At 46.5% G+C, this 26,231-nt stretch overlaps 1 protein-coding gene across 2 annotated transcripts; it reads left to right on the forward strand.

The window, feature by feature from the left end:
• RNF181 (ring finger protein 181) lies at positions 1-25,883 on the forward strand. Of its 2 annotated transcripts, none has more exons than XM_066593115.1 (6): positions 1-90; positions 5,734-5,831; positions 13,975-14,108; positions 14,340-14,455; positions 22,752-22,826; positions 25,243-25,883. In XM_066593115.1, the coding sequence occupies exons 2-6, from the start codon at positions 5,746-5,748 to the stop codon at positions 25,300-25,302; spliced, it is 471 nt and encodes a 156-aa protein (XP_066449212.1). In that variant the 5' UTR covers positions 1-90; positions 5,734-5,745; the 3' UTR covers positions 25,303-25,883. The 2 variants fall into 2 exon arrangements, with proteins under 2 accessions (XP_066449212.1, XP_066449213.1); XM_066593116.1 differs by having other exon boundaries at positions 21-134.
• The last annotated feature ends 348 nt before the right edge of the window (positions 25,884-26,231 follow it).

Below are 26,231 nucleotides of genomic sequence, written 5' to 3' on the forward strand. Positions count from 1 at the left end.
GCTAAGACGCAGAGCGGCGACTGAAGGTGAAGAGCTGCTGTGTCACCTGAGACTGCTGGACACTTCCTGGTGTGCGGGCTGCGAGAGCAGGTAACCGCCGGGGGGCCGGCTGTGCCCTCCGATCTCTGCCATAGGTACATGTGGGCACTGTCATGTACACAGGCACCTAGTTAGAACTAGATGTATGAAGGGCCGTATTTAGGGCACATGCTGCCCCGGGCACTGCTGGTGCCAACACCTCCCAGTGGAGGGTCGGGTTAAAGGGGGGTTCTGGGAGGTTTTTTTCAATTGTATGATCGACGATGATCAACTGCTTGGATTCCTCCTGATCTGCTGATTCCTGGGGCTGCTATCAATCCGATCAGCGCAGGAAGCAGAATGCACTGACCATGGCGCGGTGGCTTGGGTTGGTAGTGCAGGTGCAAGGCTCAACAGGAGCTGTACCTGTATCACCAGGCCGGGCTGCTGCGCCATGGTCAGAACTTTCTGCCGAACCCCCCCCCCCCCCCCCCCCATTATCCATTGACCTCTATGGGGACCTTTAGTGCGCAAATATGCAGAATAATGGAACGTCTATTTTTTTTTCTTCTTGCGTGTGCAAAATATGGAAATATGGGTTCTATCCTCTGTGTATTGCGCTTGCAAATATGCACACAAATATGTCCGCGTGAAGCCGGCCTGAAGCTGCTGTCTATAGACTTCAGATACCTGTTGGCAAACGCTCATTAGGACAAGAGTTGTCACATCGACTCTCTCCTGAGACTGCGTGGGTTTTTGTTGGGGAGAAGGAAATAAGCAGCAGCTAGGTGACTCTGGCCGAGGCTTATCACCAGCGTTGGCTTATATATGGCAACACAGCCAAGATTACTATATAAATGCCATAACCGAACCGAGCTTACTGCACAGATACGGTAACAGAACCGAGCTATTTACTTAGGCCCAATGCCCATGGACAGATTTTCGCTCCGGAAATTGTGGTCAGACGCCAGCCACGAATTCTGCAGCAATATCCGTCCATAGACACGCCATGTTAAATGATTCTCCCCTGCCCACGAGCAGAAATTAACTGCGACTTTCCGCTTGCGGGGGAGAATTGCAGCATGTTCTATTCTGTGCAGAAAAATGCGCAGACGGCTTCCATTGTAGTCAATGAAAGCCATCCGTCCCGTGATACTTCTGCAGTGTGAGCACAGCAGAAGTATCATGGGAATCCGAGTCACCGCCCTGCGCCGGCGCGTCATGCGCTACACTGTGCAGGCTAGCTGACAAGGATTCGCCGCGGATCCGGTGAGGTGAGTATAGGGTCTCTGGGGGGCGCCGGGTCTGATTCCGCTGAGATATTTCGCTGGCTGAATCCGACCCAGCCATGGGTATGAGCCTTAGATAACTTAGAACCAAGCTTACTACATGGTTACGGCACCAGAACCAAGTTGACTACATTCATACAGCACCAGAAGCGAGCTTACTACATATGGATAATATGATAACAGAATGGAACTTAATAAATACCAAGCTTATTACATAGACGAATCTGCACGTAAGGCGACATTTGCACTTTGTGGGGACGCCCTTCCAGGCATATTGTCTGAGGGTTCTGTCTAATATGCCAATATAATAGCACTCAGACGGAACCCCGGACGGCAACGTAGGCCATCATCTCTGAAATGGAGACCAAAGCTGCAAGCAGCAGGTTTCAGTTTGTGCCCAGCATTTTGGGCGGGCAGACTAGCGAGCTTTGGTTTCTGTTCGTTTCTGGCATTTGGATAGAATAGCGCACCCCATTGTATCCGGCCAAAACGCTGTTAGTGAACACAAGCCTGCTGAGATGGAGACTAGAGATGAGCGAACGTACTCGTTTCGAGTAATTCATCGATCGAGCACCGCGATTTTCGAGTACTTCTGTACTCGGGTGAAAAGATTCGGGGGGAGGCATGGCGGAGCGGGGGGTAGCAGCGGGGAACAGGGGGTCTCCGCTTCAGATATGATGGCCTATGAAGCCGCCCTGGGGTTCCGTCTGAGGGCTGGTTTCGGAATGTCAAATGGAATTCTTTGATGGGGAACCTGGTTAGGTGCCCAAACGAGGTGCAGATGTAGCCTCACACCTACAGATTTAGCTGTGGGTAATTTGGTGGCGAATTGTGGCAAAATCCGTGGTAGATATTTCACAAAGAACATCACGCTGGCCTTGTGGTTTCTGTTTTTCTGCTTCACTGCAGGGATAGGAAAATGGAATCCACTGCCGAACAGATCCGTCTTATTACTGAATCGAACGGATCCCATTGACTAAGATGGGATCCATTCAGTATTTGTCCTGATGTCTGACATACTACAAAATGAAATGGTGCTGCATGTCACGCTATTTCCTCCTACATTTTAACGAAATTCAGTGTCTGAGGGCCCCCGATGCTGATGTCAACAAGCCCCTTCACATACATACACACAGACACTTTCATACATATATACAGTTAGGGCCAGAAATATTTGGACAGTGACACAAGTTTTGTTATTTTAGCTGTTTACAAAAACATGTTCAGAAATACAATTTTATATATAATATGGGCTGAAAGTGCACACTCCCAGCTGCAATATGAGAGTTTCCACATCCAAATCGGAGAAAGGGTTTAGGAATCATAGCTCTGTAATGCATAGCCTCCTCTTTTTCAAGGGACCAAAAGTAATTGGACAATGGACTCTAAGGGCTGCAATTAACTCAGAAGGCGTCTCCCTCGTTAACCTGTAATCAATTAAGTAGTTAAAAGGTCTGGGGTTGATTCCAGGTGTGTGGTTTTGGATTTGTAAGCTGTTGCTGTGACCAGACAACATGCGGTCAAAGGAACTCTCAATTGAGGTGAAGCAGAACATCCTGAGGCTGAAAAAAAAGAAAAAATCCATCAGAGAGATAGCAGACATGCTTGGAGTAGCAAAATCAACAGTCAGGTACATTCTGAGAAAAAAGGAATTCACTGGTGAGCTTGGGAACTCAAAAAGGCCTGGGCGTCCACGGAAGACAACGGTGGTGGATGATCGCCGCATACTTTCTTTGGTGAAGAAGAACCCGTTCACAACATCAACTGAAGTCCAGAACACTCTCAGAGAAGTAGGTATATCTGTCTCTAAGTCAACAGTAAAGAGAAGACTCCATGAAAGTAAATACAAAGGGTTCACATCTAGATGCAAACCATTCATCAATTCCAAAAATAGACAGGCCAGAGTTAAATTTGCCGAGCAACACCTCAAGAAGCCAGCCCAGTTCTGCAAAAGTATTCTATGGACAGATGAGACAAAGATCAACCTGTACCAGAATGATGGGAAGAAAAAAGTTTGGAGAAGAAAGGGAACGGCACATGATCCAAGGCACACCACATCCTCTGTAAAACATGGTGGAGGCAACGTGATGGTATGGGCATGCATGGCTTTCAATGGCACTGGGTCACTTGTGTTTATTGATGACATAACAGCAGACAAGAGTAGCCGGATGAATTCTGAAGTGTACCGGGATATACTTTCAGCCCAGATTCAGCCAAATGCTGCAAAGTTGATCGGACGGCGCTTCACAGTACAGATGGACAATGACCCCAAGCATACAGCCAAAGCTACCCAGGAGTTCATGAGTGCAAAAAAGTGGAACATTCTGCAATGGCCAAGTCAATCACCAGATCTTAACCCAATTGAGCATGCATTTCACTTGCTCAAATCCAGACTTCAGACGGAAAGACCCACAAACAAGCAAGACCTGAAGGCTGCGGCTGTAAAGGCCTGGCAAAGCATTAAGAAGGAGGAAACCCAGCGTTTGGTGATGTCCATGGGTTCCAGACTTAAGGCAGTGATTGCCTCCAAAGGATTCGCAACTAAATATTGAAAAAAAAATATTTTGTTTGGGTTATGTTTATTTGTCCAATTACTTTTGAGCTCCTAAAATGTGGAGTGTTTGTAAAGAAATGTGTACAATTCCTACATTTTCTATCAGATATTTTTGTTCAACCCTTTAAATTAAACGTTACAATCTGCACTTGAATTCTGTTGTAGAGGTTTCATTTCAAATCCAATGCGGTGGCATGCAGAGCCCAACTCGCGAAAATTGTGTTAGGGCCAGAAATATTTGGACTGTAACTGTACATGCATAAACACACATACATTGCATGCATACATTTCAGATGGATACAAAGGCACAGTTTTACACGCACACAGAGCTATATTCTATACATATACACATACCTATAACATTGATGGAGAGTTCCCTGCACTTCAGGTATAAAGGAGCTGTACGGGCAACCGGCTACACTGCTCTTCCCTTGCCACACACTAATCTTGGCACCCACGAGACAATAGTGCAGAGTGCTCCCCGTTCCTGGAATCCCACCAGCTCCCCCTCCTAGCTCCCAAAGTAAGTTGAGCCCTGCTCCGCAAACCCCAACATTCCCCCACGGCCGGTAGCAGGGGTCCGCAAAATATGAGGTGTGAGGTTGCAGAAATGCAAATAAAAAAAACTGTAAAGCCGCCCCCCTGTAGCTGGACGCCCTAGGCACTGGCCATCCAGGACCTAGTAGCAACCAGGTTGTATGTAGCTGAGTGTATTTGGCCCTTCAAGACACTGGGTGACAGTCCCAGGAAAGACACATTGGTGGTCACCCAGCTCTACCAGAAACTGCTGAAAATGAGTTTTTAACCCCTTCGCAGCCATTTTTGGTTGTGTGTTTTTTTTGGGGGTTTTTTGTATCCTTTCCTCTTCCAAGTGCTGTAACTTTTCTAGTTTTCTCTATGTGGGCTCGTATATGGAGGGATGCGATATATCATGTTGAGGTACATAAGATTTTTTTGTTATTTTTTGTGGCGGGAGCTGAAGTGACACAGCAAATTTGGTGTGGTGTATTTTTTTTTCTCTAGGGAATAAATAGTTATAATAGTTTGGATATTTTTGTTTATGTACATAATATTTTTTTTTCATTTAGCATTAAATGTTTTTTTTTTAAATTAACTTTTGATCTATATTATTTTCTTGTCCTACTAGGGGACTTGAACACATGATCCCCTGATCTCTTCTACAATGCACTGAAATACTCCTGTATTGTGTCTCAGACTGTCATCTTAATAGGTGTAGGGTATGTTCACACGTCGCTGATTTGCTGCAGATTTTGGCTTAGGTTGTGGTGCGGCTTTGCAGCGGAGTTCACCCCTTCAATTAAATTCAAACTGAAGGGGTGAAATCTGCTATAGATCTGCAGCACACCTGCCCATTATTTGTGTTAGGCCTTGCTACATTAAGGTGAATAGGGCTGACTTGCAGTACCTCATATAACCTGTGGAAGGTGTGGTGCTGTATTTGGCCATGTTTATTTATTTCTATATAAACATTTTACCTCTAGGCCCTTTCCATTACGTTCTAATTGTAATGTCGTTACCGCAGTAGATTGTAATGGTACGTCCAGCAGCTGGCATGGTGGGCACAAGATTATACAGCCAACATCCTGATTCAGCAGTTCAACCCCTTAGATGCTGCGGCCAACAATAACCACGGCATCTAGGAAGTTTCACAGAAGAAGGAAGCTCCCTCTGCCAGCCCATCGGCGCCCTGCGGCACCAAATGCCCCCAAGTCTGCTACTGGCATGTTCTGATTGCTGGCCTGTTGGTCTTACACTGACAGGCTATAATGCTGTGTATTCTGAATTATTACACCAGCGATCAAACTGAGAAGTTGTATAATTGTGCTCCACACTATTGTTTCTATTTTCCAGAGTTCATCCTCTATGGCATCCTACTTTGATGAACATAACTGTGAGCCCACAGTCCCTGAGGAGCAGTACCGCCAGAATGCCTTGTTAGAGCTGGCCAGGTCAGTGACTAGACTGTCATATACCATATTATATATTAGAATGGCATCAACCGCTGTGGATCCAATAAAGCTATCTCGACATGAAACTACAGAACGCCAAAGTTCCTGTGAGAAGTAATACTAAGGGGTTCTCCAGTACGTTACTGTTGATGACCTATCCTCAGCATAGGTCATCAGTAGTTGATGGGCGAGGGTCGGCCAGTCAGGATCCGTACCGATCAGCTGATTGCGGGACCTACTGTCAGTAAGGACAGCGCCGTTCAACATTGCAGTGGCCTGGGTTGGGACTGCAATATAGACAGTGCTATCTGCTTCCAGCCCTGTTTATGCTGACATTGGAATCAGCTGAATGGCTCACCCTTGCCCATCAGCTATTGAAGACCTTTCCTGAGGATAGCTAGACAATAGGAAAAGTCCTGGAGAACCCTTTAAGACATTCCAAGGACCGTATGAAACACTCCATTGAATTACTCAGGACAAAATTTGTACTACCCCTTTAAGAAGAAGGACATGAGCACGCAACACAGGAAAGCTTTCAGACCCATTATCTTCCTTTAGGGTACAGGAAGAGTGCGAATGTCTTGTACATCCTTATTACCGGTAGTGACTTATTTTTCTGGTCTTTATGATACTCAGAAGCACGGCCATAGTTTGCATTGGTGTCACATGAGTATACATATATGACCTTACCCGTATGTAACAGGCATGACTAACAGCCTACATGTCGGCCCGGGGATGGCACAGGCATAACAAGCTGTAACCAGCAGTTCTTACTTGTTGTTAGATAAATATAAAGTTGTTAGAACTTTTTAGGGATTTTCCTATTTCTTCATTTCCAAGCAACTTCCGCCTTTTGACCCGTTGATTCCAATCCCCCTGTAAACTGATTAGTAACATTGTTTAGATGGAACCTAAGGGTGTTTTTACACAAGACTGTCGGGCATCCAAATGACATTCGCTCTTGTGCTTTATATCAGGAGTGCTGGTCGTTTAGTGAATGGCGCTGGAGATCTCGGCCGGCCGCCTCTATTCACTGCGAACCGTTTACACTGAGCAAGAAGCCACTCATTAGTCGCTTTCTGTTAAAACTGCTTGTTTGAGCTATTTTTTTATTTTTTTTTTAATTTTTTTTAAATTTTTTTTCAGATAATGGTCAACCTGTGTAAAAGCCCCCTAAGGCTGTCCGTCCACGGGCGATGATCCACTTGCGATAAATCGCCTGCGGATCACACTCTGTAAAGCTTTCCATAGGATTACTATAGAAAGCGCAGCGCCGTGGTCCACGAACGGAGAATCGTAGCAATTTTCCACTCGCAGGATCTAAATCGTGTCATTCTGCGATTGCCGCGGTGAGCCTATCTATTAGATAAGCTCATCTCCGAGACCTGTCTGTTCTTCCCCCTCCACCCCCGCGGCGGAATATCGATAGCAGTATTCCGCCTCGGCCGTGGGACAGGGCCTGTGGCAGCGACTGGAATTGTAGAAATCTTTGATCAGCTTCTCGACCCCCGCATGACAGATGATGTCATAATTGGGCCAGTCTTAGTAGGGTAAGGCCAGATTCACACAACCATATTTGTGCACACAATAAACAGTGAATAAAACCCATTGATTTCAATAGGTTCGTTTACATGTGCATATTCTACCTACGCGTTTCGGTCATGCAAAAAAAAAATGCAGCATGCTCTATTTCCCTGGGCATTTGCGTACCAAGTTCCCACAGATTCGATGGGGATGCGCGACTACATGTAGTACGCTAGGGGATGCATGAAACACTGCGTAATTGTGCAGAAATAGAACACATCATGAACTCGGATTAATTATGGCCGGGATCATTGGAGCATATTTTTTTTTTGCGCACAGTAATATTCCAGTAATTTACGCTGATGAGTGCGCAAAAAACCAATGTTCATTCTTCAGAAACGCTACGCTCATGTGTGGGCAAATACGCGTACGCTCATGTGAATTCGGCCTGAAGACACTTTGCAGGAGCCGATAATCTGGAACAAATTTTTATTCACCTGATCGTCGAGGGAAAGGCCAATTCCAGCTCACTAAAGCTTATGAAGGGAGCACAGAGGCACAGTGCTGCGCCATCACATCCAGAAGTAGAGTCCAGCACATGATATATGACCTATAATCCATGGCTTTGTGACATGCCTCACAGAGAAAATGCTGCACTATGAAGAAATGCAACCAAACTCAACACACCCAGGGAGAATTAAGTTCTGAACAATTAGTTTTAATTTCAAACAATTCCACTTCTGGACCGCAATAACGGCATGTTCAGTAAGTAGCGGGGCCACCATGTTTGGAGGTACAGTCGTTAATGGAACGCAGCATCGATTCTGTGAGTTCTAGAATCCTGTCCTGCGGTAGTGTTGACTGACTGGCTGGTATTGACTAGAGTCCACCGTTCATCTTCATTACGAGGCTGTGGGAAGCATTTACTTGACGTCCAATAATGTCCCACAGAGTTGCAAGTGGACAGAGATCTGGGGTCGTGCTGGCCAAGGAATCAACGGGACACCCTGCAAAGCATTACTGCTGATGTTCGTTGTGTGCGGCCGCATGTTATCCTAATATGGTAGTGTGACGGGCTGCAGACCTCATCAATATAACGACCTGCCGTCAATGTGCCCCTGATGCAAACTGACGGTGATCTGCTGTTGAACCTGATTGCCACCTCGTCTCCAGATCCTCGCTTTGTGACCATCATTGCGGAGACAGAAGCTGTATTTGTTGCCGAACACGACAATGTGCCATTCATCAAGCCAAGTACGTTCAGAGTAAAGCCCCATTTACATGGCACGATTATTGCTCAAAATTTTCTCAAACTATGTCTTTTGAGCGATAATCGTTGCGTGTAAATGCTACCATCATCTGCTTTTTGGCTGAATGATGATTTTATGTTGAGTTTAAAATCCATCGTTCAGCCGGGCAGCTGATGATAGGGACCACATGCTGTGATTGTCCACGGGAGCACTGATAACATTGTATTCAGCTGCTGTCCCAGGGTAGAACAAAGGGGCTGTATGCAGATAACAGACCACCCACTGTTTTCTGCATACATCTCAGAGAGGCTCATTTACATGCAAATGAAGCTAATAAGCTACTAATGGGCATGAGTGCCCATTAGCAGCTTATGCAAAATAATCACTCAAACTGTCATCCTGTTGAGTTTCTACCATATTACGATGCAAAGACCAACTGGCTGTACATATGATAAAACCTTTAATAAAGTTGTCAGTGTGAAAAGGTTTAGGCCTCCCTCAAACAGGCGTTTTTGTACAGCGTTTAAGCTCTTTCTTTTCAGCTACGCTAAACGTTGTACACCGCTCCCATTCATTTCATTGGGGCTGCTCAGACAAGCGTCTTCAATGCTTCACTTTGACAGTGATGCATGTCCTATCTTTGGCCGTTTTCAGCTGTGTGTCGCCCATTGAAATGAATGGGCAGCAGTTTTAGCGTTGCTGAAAACACAGCACAACTTGGTATCGCGTTTTTGGGAGCGCTAACCTGAAGCCCTAGCTGCAGTACCTAAAGAAAAAAAAAAATCAATACTTGCCTAGTAGGCGCCGTCCGGGTCCCTCCTGCTGCTCTCCGGCTACTTGTCATTGCCAATAGAGCATCTTTTGCTAGTAAAAGGGTTTGCTCCAGCAAGGGATTGTTCTGATTGACTGAGGCAGCGCTCAAGGAACCAATCAGAGCCAGGGCTCGAGGAACCAATCACAGCCATTGAATGAATAGCTGTGATTGGTGCATCCTGCGCTACCTCTGATTTGACTGAGCCCGCAGTTCAGCCGATCAAAGCAATCTTTTGCTGGAGGCGGTGTCTTCAAACCCCATCACTAGCAAAAGATGCTCTATCTTGAGAGGCATATCCCCAAACCTCCTTGGGAGTGTTGCGGCGGTGCACCTGCTTGATTGCATGGACTATTTCCCTCAATCCCATAGAAGTAAATGAAGCCGTTGTCACACATGCGCACTGCTGCTCCATTTGCAAGGGGGATTTGGGAGCACTACTCTGGTGATCATTGGGTGTTCACCCAGTAACAGAGCTGAGCGATCAAGCTCTGGGCTTTGTGATTGGCTACAGCTGTACGGGATGTCGCAGGCTGCAGCAGCCTATAAACTGTAAAAGATCTGACAACCACTTTAAAGTTGCGCTTACTTTGTGTTTCAGTGTGCGCCCAGACTCTGCATCCTGTGAATTGCCAAAAACTACATTCAGATCCTTAGGCTTTCATTAAAGGGAGACCAAAGGTGATCAAAGTTTGAACAGGTTACCGTATGTTTCTGGCATTTTTACCGCACAGAATAGCGTAGTCGACAACCCGGGTCCAGAAAGGCACACTGAAGTGCAAGCTTAGAGAGAAGAAGCTGTTGCTGTATGTGCAGCCGTAGTCCCTGACAGCAGCTCATACACAGTATACTAGCAGTGTGGATTAGGGTGGTGAGTAGAGATGAGCAAGTATACTCGCTAAGGTACATTACTCGAGCAAGTAGTGCCTTAGCCGAGTATCTCCCCGCTCGTCTCTAAAGATGCGGGTGACAGGTGAGTTGCGGCGGGGGGGGGGGGGGGGGGGGGGGCGGGGAGAGATCTCCCCGCCCCCCGAATCTTTAGAGACGAGCGGGGAGATACTCGGCTAAGGCACTACTCGCTCGAGTAATGTGCCTTAGCGAGTATACTCGCTCATCTCTAGGTGAGTATATATTTCTGGTCCGCAGTTCATTATTAGACTTTCTGCATTTCCCGTGTTATGGACTCGAATGTTCCAGTCGGCAAACATCAACTCTGTCTTCCTTTCTACTAAGTAAATAGAAGGTGATTGAAATTCTTGGGAATTTTCCTATTTCTTTGGTTCCAAGAAACTTCCTACTTCTTGACCCCGTTATAAATTTCTGAAGTGATTGGTGGCATTGTTTAGAGGGAACATAACTTAAGCTCCTTCCTTCCTCTTCACAATGAGTTATTTGGGAACCAAAACACAGATTATTTGAGTACATGGCTACATATGAAACATATCTGTTCACCTTTTGTAGGCCGGTTCTTGCTGGGGCCGGTAAAGGGGGCTTATGAGAAGATAGACATTGCCATTGCCAATATCTGGTATTGTAGCTCCAGTGAATTAGTGACAAAGAATGGGGGACTAAGTCCGAGTTACTATAAGAGTAGGGGTAGTAATGAGTTAGTTAGGGGTAAAAATGACAATGGCCACATAGTCTTCAGCCCCCAAAAGACTTGAAGAGCATTAAATCTTTGGCCCTCATCAGTTGAATGATGATGGAAATGACCGCATAGAGAGGAAGATGGCAAAGGTTTTATAGTTCAAGATTATGCAAAGGAGGAACACAGCATCACCAAGGGCCATCAAGAAGGTAAGGGAGCTCACCAAGACCTTGGTAGAGTTTATGGGTGCTGTGGATGCAGAGTTTGCAGCTCACAAGGACATTGAATTTGGCTGCCAAGGTTTGTACTGGCAAAATTGGATCCACATATCTAACGTAGATTGGACATTTTGAACAACAAGCTTCTTATGGCCTAGTGGAAGAGTGTTGAGTACCTACACAAACCAAAGATCAAGCACGAATGTTTGTACAATGTTTACCCAATCATTGGCCTGTCTGGACATATCCATAATTGGTTGATGAGCGAGTGGACACTTGTTCATTGGCTGATTAAATCTTTTACATAAAAGTGCTCACTCTTTCATAGGACATCCCACCATGTAAACAAGTGAATGTGTTGGGTCTTTAGTAAAAAGTATATACAGAAAAACAGATGTATCATGAGCTGACACCGCCCGGCCGTCACCGATCGTGGTATGACTGTTTCGTTTCCCCAACTTGGCAATGATCACCAAATTATTCTAAAAGTTACAATTGACGTAGCAGTTACTTTATCTCAAATTTACATGTGAACATATATAATTATTAAATGCTAAAGCTGGCAGTTACATTATCTCGGGCGCGTTGGGAACATTTACAATCGCTAAATGCTGATGGCCCATTTACACGGGACATTCATTCAGAATTGGTTAAATTCCTGCGCTCCCGCATAAAGCAACTGAACGAGAATTGTTGAACCGTTCAGTTTCTGCATGCACCTCTAAACTACTGTCTGCTTACTGTGAACGGAGGCAGGCGGGAGGAAAGAACACTCCCCGACCCACTCCGCCTCCATGCTTTCAGCCATGCCAGCGGTACTCGCTCTTGTGTAACACCCCAGAAGCGAGCATCACTGGGATGAGTCCCATGTAAATGGGGCTTAATGCTGCCAATGATCTTCTCTCAAGTATACATAAATAAATATAGTGCTACAGCCTCGCCCACTGATGACTTTCTGTTTTTGACTAGTCTTACAAGACAGTTATGACTCTCTTACAGGTTACTCTTACACTAGTTGCCTCCAGAGCTGTATTTAGAATGCTGCTTGTTGATTTTGTGCATCCGCAAAAGTGTATCGTATGAATTCTACTAATATGTTCCCTGTTGTTCTGCGTTCTTGAATGATTTTCCTAGATCAACACAGTGCAGTGTCTGATATAAAAGCTACACCTTCCAGAAGCCCCTGAACCAGCAGGGACTGCTGCAGCATCTGAGCATTGAATATATGAATTGAGAGCTAAGAGAAAGCTCGAGAACTGCAGCGTTGACCAGTAATGGACTACATAGGCCTGATCTAAGGCCTGATCCGCAGACCAAACAAAGTAGAGGGCTGTAATTCTGCTGCATTTACTGTCTGGACTTCTGAGGTTAAAGTGAGCCAACTTGAGATTGCTATGGGGTTCATTTGTGGTCCAAATTCAGTTGAATTATGGGGGTTCCAGGTTTTGCAGGCATTTAATTGTGGTTGTGTTACGGACATCTAAGAGGCCTAATATGGAGATTGTAACTTCTACTGAAAGTCATTCGGTTTCTAATATGCGACATTCTTGTACTTGGATTACAGTCTTGAATTTGCTGAATTAATCAGTTTCTTTTAGGTTTCTTGGCCACATGTTTATCCCACGGCGCTAGAATTTGTTTTCTTTGCCAGTCTCTACTGTGTTCTCAGCACTAATCAAAGCTATATTGCGGGAGCTTTTGTGCTGCCAGGAAAATAAATAGTACCGCCTGATCATACACAGCTGAACATCACAGGGGGTATTATGTAAGTGGCGGCTGTAGTCAGGGGCTGATAGCCTATTAAAGAATTTCCACCCAAGTCCTTGAGTCGTTGTCCGTTGCTGTCGAGGCTCTAAACATTATTAGTAGAGATGAGCGAGCATACTCGCTAAGGGCAATTGCTCGAGTGAGCATTGCCCTTAGCGAGTACCTGCTCGCTCGAGACAAAAGGTTCGGGTGCCGGCGCGGGGGAGCGGTGAGTAGCGGCAGCCAGCAGGGGGGAGAGAGCTCTCCCCTCCATTCCGCCCCGCTCTCCCCCACAGCTCCCTGCCCGCCGCCGGCACCCGAACCTTTTGTCTTGAGCGGGCAGGTACTCGCTCATCACTAATTATTAGTTTATCGGTTGTATCTACGGTACGTACCTTTTTCCTGTATTACAGCCTCTATAGGGATTATCGCCCAGCTTTCCGAGGTCCTGAATGTCACAGCACTATTAGTTGCCCCAGAAAGCTAAAAGTATTGTCACTTCTCAACACATTCTACCCCTTGAAGTTCACATTTTTCACAATATCGCTGCCATGAGTGCTGCTTTAGGGGTCTATTTTGCCCACTGGAAAATGGCCGAAGCAAGAGCGGCACGACTGGAAAACGTGCGACCTTCATCCACGTCTCATCCATGGTGACAATTGATGGAATGAGGGCATCATTCATGCCGTCATACCGTGTTACTACCCCGTGCGCAGCCTTATGATCACCAGAAACTTTCCACCTCTTCAGGTCTTTACACAGGATAGTGTACATCAATCCTATGGAAATGCCGACCTTGCCCCCAATCTATTCCACGGTCAATCGGACCTTAGAACTTGAGTGCACTTCGTATATAAAGTTATGACCCTGAACATCCATCACACCTCATATAGCTAAACTAGAAGATTATTTCCCAAAGCTCCATCACCCCCATCCGTTATGTAGCCATAACACAAAGCCTAATGTTCTTGTCTGCTTAGCTTTTGCCATCTTGTTTCTGCCCCAGGAGTCTCCTCAGCGGGATAGAAATTGATCTTGGTGGTCTGGATGTCACAGACTGGGACCATAGACTTCCACCACCGGCTGCTAAAAAAGTTGTAGAAAACTTGCCAAAAGTTACGCTGACAGCAAAGCAAGCAGGTAAGAAGCTACATGACAAGTTGAAATCCACTAGGAACCACAGTAATAACAGTTTGGCACACAGGGGCCCCTTTTCGTGTTACATCATATTTGTTTCGGGGGCTATATGGCAGACCATGCTGAATGGCGCAGACCTTGTAGGCCAGGTGCATTGCATGTGGCTGCAGATATCTGGGGCAATTTAGGATGGTGTATTGATATTGTTGACCCATTGTCTTGTATGTTGTACAGATGCTGGCCTGAAGTGTCCGGTGTGTCTGCTGGAGTTCGAGGAGGACGAGACGGTGCGGCAGCTGCCCTGCGAACACCTCTTCCATTCTGCCTGTATTCTGCCTTGGCTTGGCAAGGTCCTAAAATTATATGATATGATATATATATATATTTTTTTTATTTGTCTTAAAAGGGTTGGCCATTATTAACTAAGTGCTGCTATATAATGTTGACATGCCGAAATACTACTACTACTAATAATCTTTATTTGTATAGCGCCAACATATTCCGTAGCGCTTACAAGACGGGGAACAGAAACAGAACCCCGGTTACATGTAGTAATCAGTTGATGGAGACAATAGGGGTGAGGGTCCTGCTCCAACGAGCTTACATACTACTGGGGTGATACAGAAGGTAAAGGGGCTGGAGATGTGCACGGTATGGAGCGGTGGAGAGTAAAACAGCAGCATTATCTCTGTGCGTCCCTCAATCATCGTTAACGCCCTGCATGCCACACTGTCCTTTGGGCCAAGATAGGCCATGGCATTAAGGGGTTAACTTTTTAAATCTAGAGATAAATGAGTTAAAACAACGAAGGAAGGGGTACATAACCATCTGCAGTCCCGCGAGTCACTCAGTCTCTGTTGACAGCCGTGTGCCAATCGGAGGCCGCAGAACTCCTAGCATCATGGCCCCTGGGATGAGAGCGCTAATGCCAAAAGAACGGGTGATGACGCTGCAGCTTCTGGTTAGCTGCAGAAGTCACCCGACTTCCACTGTTAACCAGTTGAATCGTAGGGTGAGATCGGCAGCGCTGAGGACAGGTAAGGTGCATTTTATTTTGCTCTTTGGTTCTATATTTAAAAAAGTAAATTTTTTTTTTTAACTCGTTTTATTGAACAGTATGTATTATACATTACATGGATAAACAATTTCTCAAACCGTGTGTATTTACATACACTAACAAATGGTTAAACCTTACATACATCAGAAATTCTCTGTTAACGGCATTCAGTACACAAGTGCATTACATTTTCTCTATGTTTATTCAATATATCTCGGCATGTACATCTGTACTATTCATAGCTTTGTTGCTCGTTTTACCTGCCAAGCCTGGATGTGTTCTGTCTTAATAAATTTTGGAACATTTCTTGCGTGAAGTTTGTACTTGTTGTCCCGCACCAAATCCCCCACACCTTATCAAACTTTTCAGGGTATTTCCTGTTTTTGTAGACTATTTTCTCGTATGGTAGGATGGTATTGATAATACTCTGCCATTTTGCAATTGTCGGAGGGCGTCTGTCCATCCATCTTAGCGCTATAACTTTGCGGGCATAGAATAATACTTTAGTGAGGAATATTTTATCATAATGTTGCCATTGTTCCTCGTTTATAATCCCCAGTAAGCACATTACTGGATCCAGTGGTACTGGCAATCCCATCAGTTGGGTCAGGAATTCTGTGACCTCTTCCCAATATGTGTATACTATCGGGCACCCCCATATTAGATGATTAAAATTTGCGCTTGCTACGTGGCATCTGTGGCACTGGTTGGTTACTGATCTGTTCATTTTATGCAGTCTAGTTGGCGTTAGATAACATTGGTGTAAGATATATAACTGGGTCAGTTTATTATTCGCGGCTGGTGAGACCCTGGTGTAGGTGGCCATTGCGGTCTCCCAGTCTTCATCGGTCAGTGTTGGGATCAGCTCCCTCCATTTTTCCAGCACCACCATTCGCGTGTTGGGGATCTTAGAGTATAACAGGTGGGTATATAACTTGGAGATTAGGCCCCTGGGGCCCTGTGTGCGCAGTATACCTATTAATGGGTACGTGGAGAAGGGTCCCCTGGGTTCCGGGAACTGCGCTGTTAATGCGTGTCTGAGTTGCAGGTATCTAAAAAATCCTGTTCTAGGTACCCCGTACATTTGCTGCAATTGTTCGAAGGAGACTAGTGTCCCGTCTATGTATAGGTGTTCCAGTGCGGTGACTCCCAGATTTAGCCAGAATTGTCTGTCTGGGAGATTCAATAGATGCGGCAGCGCTCTGTTATTCCATAAGGGGGTTTCCAGTGGGGTGTCCTCCTGTCCCGCCAGTTTCCTACATGCCTTCCAGACACTTACTGCGAGTCTGTGAATGGGCAGCATTGGTTTCGTCAACAGCCCCGGTTTTTCCAGGACTATCCAGAGGGATGCCTCCGAAAGGAAGTACATCAGGTGGTGCTCGGAGTTTGGGAGAGGAGCGCCCGACAGCCAGTGACGTATATATCTGACTTGCCCTGCCAGGTAATATATTTTAAAGTCCGGCAACGCCATCCCCGCCAGCTCTTTAGGCTTTTGTAGAGTTTCCATACGGAGTTTGGCTCTGGCCTTTCCCCATACGAATGATGTTATTAATGAATTAGTTGTTTTAAAGAATTTTTGTGCTACAGTTGTTTCTGCGTGCTCTAGTCGGTACAGGAATTTGGGGAGAATTATCATTTTAATAAGATTTATTCTTCCTGCCACAGATAGTGGCAGGGAACTCCAGGCTTTTAGTTTTAATTGCAGGGTCGCTAATAGAGGTGCGATGTTTAAATTAAAACTTTGAGTATGGTCCCTGGTGATGTAGACTCCCAGATATTTAAATTGGGGGACGATTTGCAGGTTGTGGTATACCTCCCCCACCTTCCATTCCTCCTCTCTCAGTGGCATAAACGTAGACTTCTGCCAGTTAATACGCAGGCCTGAAAAATTCCCGAATTTGTCCACCTGGGAAACGGCTAAGGGCAAAGTGTTCTGGGGTTCTGACATATAGAGTATTATATCGTCCGCATACAGTCCTATCTTGTCCTCTCTAGGACCAATTTGGGTCCCCTTATATAGTGCGTGTTGTCGAATTTTAAGTGCTAGGGGTTCTATAGCAATCGCGAATAGGAGGGGAGAAAGTGGGCAGCCCTGTCTGGTTCCCCTGTGAAGCGGGAAAGAGGCGGAGACCAGGCCGTTCGCCATTACTCTTGCCGTCGGGGCTGTATATAGGATGGAGACCCACCTGATGAACGGCTCCCCGAACCCAAATTTCCGCAGAACCTCCATCAGGTACGGCCACTCCACTGAGTCAAATGCCTTAGCGGCATCCAATGAGGCCAGTGCCCAGCCTTCCCTCCACCTCCGCCCCACCTGCGTAATTACCTGGGTCCTTCGGATGTTATCGGATGTGGACATTCCGGGAATAAATCCGGATTGGTCCGGATGTATGATATCCTTGATTGCTTGATTTAGCCTGCAGGCTAGCACCTTGGCGAGGATTTTGTAGTCTGTATTTAGGAGGGAGATAGGTCTATACGACCCACACTCCTCCGGGTTCTTTTCAGGCTTTAGTATAAGGACTATATTAGCCTCCAACATCGACTCTGGAAGGCGTCTTTTCTCAAATATATCCTCATATAGTGAAAGTAGTTGTGGTGTTATTTCCTCTCTGTACTGGAGATAGACTTCTACTGGTATGCCATCTATACCCGGGGTCTTATTTTTTGCCATGCCCTCCATTGCCTCCTGTATTTCTTCTATTGTGATAGGGCCATCTAGTAGGGATCTATGTGTTTCTTGTAATACTGGGAATGTTATGTTAGTTAGATAGTTCTCTAGCTCTGCTAAGGTATAGTTAATCTGGGACTTGTATAGGTCTTGGTAGAATTGTTGAAATCTCTCTAGTATATCTTGGGGGTCTGTGAGCACCGCACCCTCGGTCGATTTGATTCTCAATATTGGGGGGGAGGTATTTTCTTGCCGGGCCATATATGCTAACAGTTTACTGGACTGATTACCTAGCTCAAAAAAGGACTGACGGGTGAAGAATAGTCTCCTCTGAGCCTTTTCTTTCAAGTGTGTCAGATACTCTCTACCTACTTGTAGCCATTTATCTCTTTTTTCATTTGAGGGTTGAGCTATGAATTCTCTCTCTAATTGTTGGCATTGCTGCGCTAACTGTTCTTCTTCTCTAGCTGCGTTTTTTTTTATGTAAGAGATTGAGGATGTAAAGCATCCTCTAAGGTATGGCTTGAAGGCTTCCCACACTAGCATCCTGTCCCGGCTTTCTTCATGTGCCTCGTAATATATTTGAATTTGGCCTAGAATTCGATCGTTTGGGCCAAGCAGTGAAAGCCAGAACGGGTGTATCCGTTGCTTCCTAATTGCGGGGGGACCTGGTTTTTTGAGGACCATACAGATTGGTGAGTGGTCTGAGACCCCTCTTGGGAGGAATTCTATAGATTCTATTTTTGTGAACAGCGAGGGGGATCCAAATATATAGTCTATGCGGCTCAGTGCATGGTTATGGGCTGCATGGCAAGAAAATTCCTGTTGGTGAGGGTGAAATGTTCGCCATAAGTCCAGCCATCCAGCCACTGAGATCATAGAAGCCAGGCGAGTCGGTCCCCCGTCTCCCGCCCCCCGAGCACCCCCCCCAAATCTGTCCTGGTGTGGGTCCATGACCATATTCATGTCCCCCATACAGATAGTTGTTACATCTGGTGTAAATGAGGCAAATTGTATGCCTTCTGCCAGCAGGGCTGTTGACGTTGTTGGTGGATTATAGTAGCATAGGAGTACATATGGTTCATTGTTTATTTTGGCTCTTACGAAAATATATCTACCCTCTGGGTCTCTTTTTAATTGTTCTACCTCCCATCTGATGGACCTTTCTATCAGTAGGGACACCCCCCTAGAGTACGATGTATGGTATGAGTGTGCCGACCACTGAACCCATGGCTTTAGCAGGCATTTAGAAGTTTCAGGCGTGAGGTGGGTCTCCTGGAGGCATAACACATGCGGTCGCCAGGAGCGTATTAAGGAGTTTATTATGACTCGCTTCCTGGGAGATCCCATGCCTCTGACGTTCCAGGATACAAAAATCATCTCAGCCATTGGCAAAGGTGTTTTAATTGAGCCCGGATGAAATTATTTATGCTACTCAGTCCGCCAGGAGACCCCCCACCACGCCCCACCACGTCCCCCCTACCCGCCATGCAATCGCACTTCAATACATTTATAGAGAAAACATTGAATATCTGATGCATACACTCTAAAAACATCATGGCAGCGTACTACCAAATTATAACTCTTAAAACCGTTTACAACTGAACAGGCTTTGAATACTGACTATCGTTGCGTTAGTATTCGTGGCTAACTTTAACTCGGGGTAACCAACTTAGCATAGCTCCATCGTTGCTATACTTGTGGTTTTGGTTGTTAATACAATGATGTGAACCGACCATGTCATATTGTGCATTTATTAGGTGGACTCCCTTCCAAGAAGATGGGAGGGAATAAGGAGTTCTGGGGGAGGCGGAGGGGGGGGGGGATGGGGAAAGGCGAGCACAGGGCGGTTATTGTCAGGGGTGACCCGGAGGGGGGAGTGATTCCCCCCCCAGATCAGCAACCCACATCACAACTAGGCGGCCCTGATGGGCCTCTTACATATAATATGAAAGTCCCGTCACCTACAGGAGGACAGAAGTAATGGTTAGGTTTTGGTATACATTACAGTCTCTCTGGCCGTCGTCTGGTGTTCAACCATTCCCCTGCTTCAGATGGTGAGGAGAAGAAACGGGTGCGATCTCCGTCTATCACTCGTAGTCGCGCTGGGTACATCATAGAATACGGGAGCTGCAGATCTCTAAGTTGCCTTTTAATATTGAAGAACGAGGCTCTTTGCTTCTGGAGGTCCGCCGAGAAGTCCGGGAAGATGGAGACCGTAGCGTTATCGTGGCGCAGGGGTCCGCCTTTTCTGGCAGCTTGCAGGATATTATCTCTGTCACGGGAGTTAAGTAGCTTTGCCAGTAGCGGTCTGGGTGGGGCGCCGGGTATGGGTGGCTTCATTGGCACTCGATGAGCCCGTTCGATGACAAAGACCTGCGATAGTTCTGCATTGGGGAGAAGCTCACGGAGCCACTTCTCTAAGAATTCTTCTGGTCTCTGTCCCTCGGTTCTTTCTGGCAGGCCGACTATACGCAAATTACTGCGTCGTGAACGATTTTCGAGGTCGTCCGCTTTCTGTCTCCAGTAGTCGGCCTTCTGCGTAAGATCTCTTATTGCGGCTGACATTGGGGGAACAGTGTCGTCTAGCGTAGAAATTCTATCTTCCGTCGCTGTGACTCTTTCTCTCAGATTTTGAAGGTCTTGTCTAAGAAGACTGACATCCATTTTAACTTCATCGATTTTACTGGTAAGAGTAGTCGTGGATGTTTGGATTGCTGTCAGTAGCTGTTCGGATAATTGTTGTAGAGTTTGAACTGTCCCTTCTGTTAGATTTGGATTAGTGTTCTTTATTGGAGGGGATGAGCCCCCCGGGGCCGGCGGCCCAGAGTCGGATCCTGCATCTCTGCGATTTTCATTTCTGACAAATGCCTTTAATTTGTCTGCTGCAGCGTTCTGCCTGGTAGGCCCCATGCTGCTTAGTCAGAGGTATTTAGCGGCGTATTCGGCTGTCTGTCTGTATTTTATAGTGCTGGGTTCACCAGTATACTTGTTGCAGGGCTTATCTGCGTGGTGTTTGGTCTATGCTTTGTAGCCAGCTATGGTGGTCTTTTGCAGGCCTTACTCTCTTCTCCCCCTTTGTTTTGGGGGGTATTCTGGGTCTGTTTCTTTTGGCCTATTCTCTAGGTATTGTGGGGGAGGGGGGGTTCCACTCTCTGGCACGTGTCTATTTAGTATACAGGAGCTGCTGCTCCTTTTCTCCCCTTCCCCCCCAGCACACTTAGCTGTTTGTTGCTACTGGCGCTGCCTTTCTCCTTCAGATAGGGGACCTCTGTATGACCTCTTCTCCTGACCTCTCACCTTCAGCTCCAGCAGTCCAGCTCTCTGAGTAGGGTTATGTCAGCCGCAGCAGTGCAGATCTGCCGTTTATGTCGCTGTGGCTGTCGGCACTTTGGTTGTTTCACCCGGCGTCTAATCGCCCCCCCGCGCTAATAGAGGCTCACCGGGCCCAAGCTGTTGCCGGCTGGGTCCTCTTCCGCAAGATGGCGGCGGTAGCTGCAGCACCACGTGTGCCTCCACCGGGTCCCTGCCGTCAGGGGGCGCCTTATAAGTATCTCGGCACCCGGGGCGCCGCCGGTCGTCTCAGCCCCCTGCCTCCCTCTATGTGGTCTCCTCTGCACAGCCCTTCACCATTGGGCCCGTCTGCCCCGTCCTCAGGATGGCGGCCGTGTCAGCCGCGGCGCTGCAAGCCTGTCGCCGGCGTCGCTATGGCTGCCGGCGTCACAGACTCCGCACCGGGGCTCAATCCTCCTCCTCTCTGTGGTGGCAATGGGGGCGATAGGCCCGGGAAGTCGCTCGCCGATCGGGAGCCCTCCTCACAAAATGGCGGCCGCAGCTTCCCGCGCTCACCTCCAGGGTCCTCTCGCCGTGGTGTCCGGTAAGCGTCCCTCCGCTCTGCAGCCCCGCCGGTGGTCTGGGCACTTCACTCCTCTCCCTCCGCTATGTGGAGCGCCAGGTCCAGAGCCCGCCAGTCAGCCGGTGACTCCCGCTCCGCAGCGACGGCTCTCTCCACCTCACAGGCCCCGTTTCTAGCTCCGCTCCCGCCGCACCTCGGTCGTCAGGGGTGGCCGTCCGGAGATGCAGTTTCTTCCCCCTTCCTCCGGTGATGGTATATCGGGGTTGGGAGTCCTCAGGATCAGTACAGGATTACCGGTAGGTCAGCTTGAGCAGGAGCCCTTCTTACATGCGGCCGGTCAGGACGGCTGCTTGGCCACGCCCCTAAAAAAGTAAATTTTAACCGGACGACCCCTTTACTATCTCACCATGGCCAAGTTTTATACAGCAGCACTTTGTTAATCGTGGCCAACTGCGTTAATCGAAGAATAACAAGGCATGGGTTCCATCGGACAGGACATGACCTGAAATTACTCATTTTAAATTACCTGCATTTTAGCCAAAGTCGAAGTATAAAGAAGCAAAAAAATTACAAAAAAGGTAAAGACGTATTCAGCAGATGGTGGGACCGGAAAAAGAAGATGCATCGTGTTAAAGGGAAACTGTCAGCAAGTACAAAGCTATTAAACCACGTACGGTGACAGAATAGTGAAGTGTTTCCAAAATGTATTTCGCTGTGGCTGCTGAAGAAATTGGCCTTTAGAATATTCCTTTGCCGCGTGAAACAAGCGGTCCGGTGGGTTGGCGGGCCATCTCTGCTGGGCGGAGTTTGATAAACACTCCCCCTTTGCTTGTATGATGCAGACCACAGACTATTGGCGCTTAAACGAGATTTAGAGCGCTTCGTGGATGATGTCCTCCCAGCATAGCAGTAAAGAGGGCCGTATTTAGCATGCAAATTGCATATGTAGTTAATATTGTGTGACCGTGCCCCTAGAACAGAAGCTATAATATCTGTATGGCGGCACCAGTCGTTTATAACGCCACAGCCATATTAAGACTAATAATTCTTTATTATCTACAGACGAATTCCTGCCCTTTATGTAGAGATGAGCTGCCTACAGAGAGCCACGAGTATGAAGAATACAAACAAGAGAAGGTAAAGAGGGTGGTACCCGGGGTTATAGACAAATGGCGGGGGAGGGGGGGGGGTGTTGTTAATATCCACCTCACAGCCAAGTTTTATTTCTCCAATGCATCTGAAATTTTAAAAAGTTGGAAATAAATGTACAAATTGTCTCATCTGAATATATCCTACCGTTTTGTGGCTGCAGCTCTTATGCAGAGCTATGTGTTTCCATGGTAACAGATTACACGTGAACTATATAAAGTCTGGTCCAGCAGTCATACTTGTACGTCCCCTACTTCTTATTAATATATTTTTAATAGGTTAACGAGAAGTGAGGAAAAAGATGGAAAATTGTATGACTGTCGACAAACAGAAGCTTAAAGGAGTTGTATCAGAATTACAAGTTGGTGGGACTCTCACTATTGAGAATGGGGGTCCTATATCCCCCGTCCTCCTCACTGTGGGCTTGCTGCATTCTGCAATTCTTTCACAGTGAATGGAACACTAGCTGCCGCTCCATTTCTTTTTATTGGGACTACCAGAGATATCGAGCAGCAAGCACTCAGGTATTTCCGGCAGCCCCTCTAAGATAAATGGAGCAGCAGCCGCACCTGCTCAGTCAGCACTCCATTCAGTTTGACGTCACTGCAGGGGAGAACATGGGACTCCTATTCTAAGGATTCCGTGGGACCTCGGTATTCAGGCCCCACCAAACAGCAGGTTATCGGCAGCATCTTCTGTCTATACGCCTGTTCAGACATCTCAGGTGCGGCGAGTATATGCCGAGCCCAGGATACTGTCGGGTCGGGGAAAGAGTTTACTTCTGCTAAACTCTCTCTCACTTCCCGCTCTCTCTGCCCCTTGTCGGCTGTTGGCAAAAGGAAGGGGGTGGGAGTTAGTGTGCTAATCTCCCACCCCGTCCCACCCCCTCCCTTTGTCGACAGCCGGCAAGGGGGAGGGATTTTAGCAGAACCTCCCTTTTTCGACAGCTCCTATGGGACCAGCCACCGTATTCTGGCCAGAGGATAGTTCCAGAACTATCTTTTCCGGACGCTTAAAAAAATTTCATAGAATGGTAGAGTTGGAAGGGACCTCCAGGGTCATCGGGTCCAGCCCCCTGCTCAAAGCAGGATCACTAAATCAGGGGTCCCCAACTCCAGTCCTCAGGGACCACCAACAGGTCATGTTTTCAGGATATCCTATGGTAAGAACACCTGTGGCAATGCCTGAGGCACCAACAATAATTACATCACCTGTGCAACACTGAGGAAATCCTGAAAACATGACCCGTTGGCGGTCCCTGAGGACTGGAGTTGGGGAACACTGCACTAAATCATACCACACAGATGTCTGTCCAGCCTTTGTTTGAACACTTCCATTGAAGGAGAACTCGCCACCTCCTGTGGTAACCTGTTCCACTCATTGATCATCTTCACTGTCAAAGTTTTTTTCTAATATCTACTCTGTATCGCCTCCCTTTCGGGTTCTTCCCATTGCTTCTAGTCTTTCCTTGTGTAAATGAGAATAGGGCTGATCCCTCTGCACTGTGACAGCCCTTCAGATATATGTAGACAGCTATAAAGTCTCCTCTCAGCTTTCTTTTTTGCAAGCTAAACATTCCCAGATCCTTTAACCGTTCCTCATAGGACCTGATTTGCATACCGCTCACCATCTTGGTAACTCTTCTCTGAACTTATTCCAGTTTGTCTTTGTCTTTTTTAAAGCGGGGTGCCCAGAACTGGACACAGTATTCCAGATGAAGTCTGACTAAGGAAGAGTAGAGGGGGATAATTACCTTGCATGATCTAGACTCTGTGCTTCTCTTAATACATCCCAAAATTGTGTTTGCCTTTTTGGCTGCTGCATCACATTATTGACTCATGTTCAGTCTATGATCTATTAGTATACCCAAGTCTTTTTCCCATGTGCTGCTGCTTAGCCCAATTCCTCCCATTCTGTATGTGCTTTTTACGCACCCGAAAATCGACCATCTGAAATCATGCATTCGAATCCAATGCATCAGTTGGTCGCATATATCAACTGGCCTTTAAAAAGGGGCTGATCTACACTTGTGTGAATAAGCCCTTAGTGTGTATATGCACAATTACACACATGATACTGATTACTGACTGCTAACACCATTTGCCCCTTTTTTAAAAATATGATTTGATATTGTCTTTTTTGAATAATAAAGTATTTATATTATATTTTTGGGGTATTTTTTGCCTTTGCCAATTAGAATTGTGTTTTTATATATAACGCTTAGTATTCCTAAAGCAACTACATAATATACTACCTTTTAAAAATGCCCATGTAAGTACACTAATCCCCCTCGTCCGTCAAATGAATGGGCTATATTTTTCGTTCTGAAAATCAGACAAATATCGTCTGTGCACAAGTCGCCTAATCCGGTGCGGAGATCTGATTGTTACTTTCTGCATTACAGGCAAGAAGGCAGCAGCGAGAACACCGACTGGAGTACCTCCATGGCGCCATGTACACTTGACCGCTGTTCATCAGGCTTGTCTAAGGGGCCTTTCACACGGGATGGAATTGACCGCAGGACGCACCGCAAATGTGGATTTTTTTTCAATTAGTGTCGATGTTTTTGCGTTTTTAACTGACCAATCTGTTTTGCTGAACATCTTATGTTTTTTTTTTAAGCAGACTTTAATTGCGGAATTACATCAGGTTTTCCGCTGCGGAATTTGAACTTTGAAGTAAAGACGTGGATTTTAATAGGGGCGGAATTAAAGCCCCATGGGGGATGACATTGTGACACAGAAGTGTCCGCGTGGACTAATCCCCTCCCGTGTAAAAGGTCCCTAATGCGTCTTAGACATCACTGAAGTCTCCGGCATGACTAGGACAGGTCAACAGGCTGCCGAACCCATCGGAGATCATATGTGGTTGTCTAAAGCCGGAGAAGGACACTTCATACCTTTTACTGTCAGTCTCGTGAAATTCTTTGGTTTTTTTTATATTTCCCAAATCACAAATTCCATGTGTGGCTGAGAATTGTCATATTCAGAATAGTTTTATATAGATTCATATCAGGATGGGCAATAAAGTTATCCTACTGCTGGGCATGCACCGTGTTCCTATGAAGGTGCACCTAATCATACCACACAGTCTGGGTGTGGGTGGGTTGGGGGTGTGGTCACTTACTTAATATGCTCTACTGCTGATCAGATCACATGGCATTCTTGCGGTAAATGGGGTTGCCCAGCAATAGCATGAAAAGCTGGTAGTGCAGCCAAGGAAACCTATTCTAGGACAGGAGAATTCATGTGCAAACTGGCATGGTATGAGTGTGGGAGGGGCGCATGACTGCAGGTGTCATCGGTACTAATTTCATATTTGAAAAGCTTTTCTATATCTATTCTTGAATTAGTTTGGTCGTCGATCATATTAGCTATGGAACGACGGAAATAA

This window comes from Eleutherodactylus coqui, chromosome 2 (assembly GCF_035609145.1).
Source record: "Eleutherodactylus coqui strain aEleCoq1 chromosome 2, aEleCoq1.hap1, whole genome shotgun sequence".
In the NCBI taxonomy this organism is placed as follows: domain Eukaryota; kingdom Metazoa; phylum Chordata; class Amphibia; order Anura; family Eleutherodactylidae; genus Eleutherodactylus; species Eleutherodactylus coqui.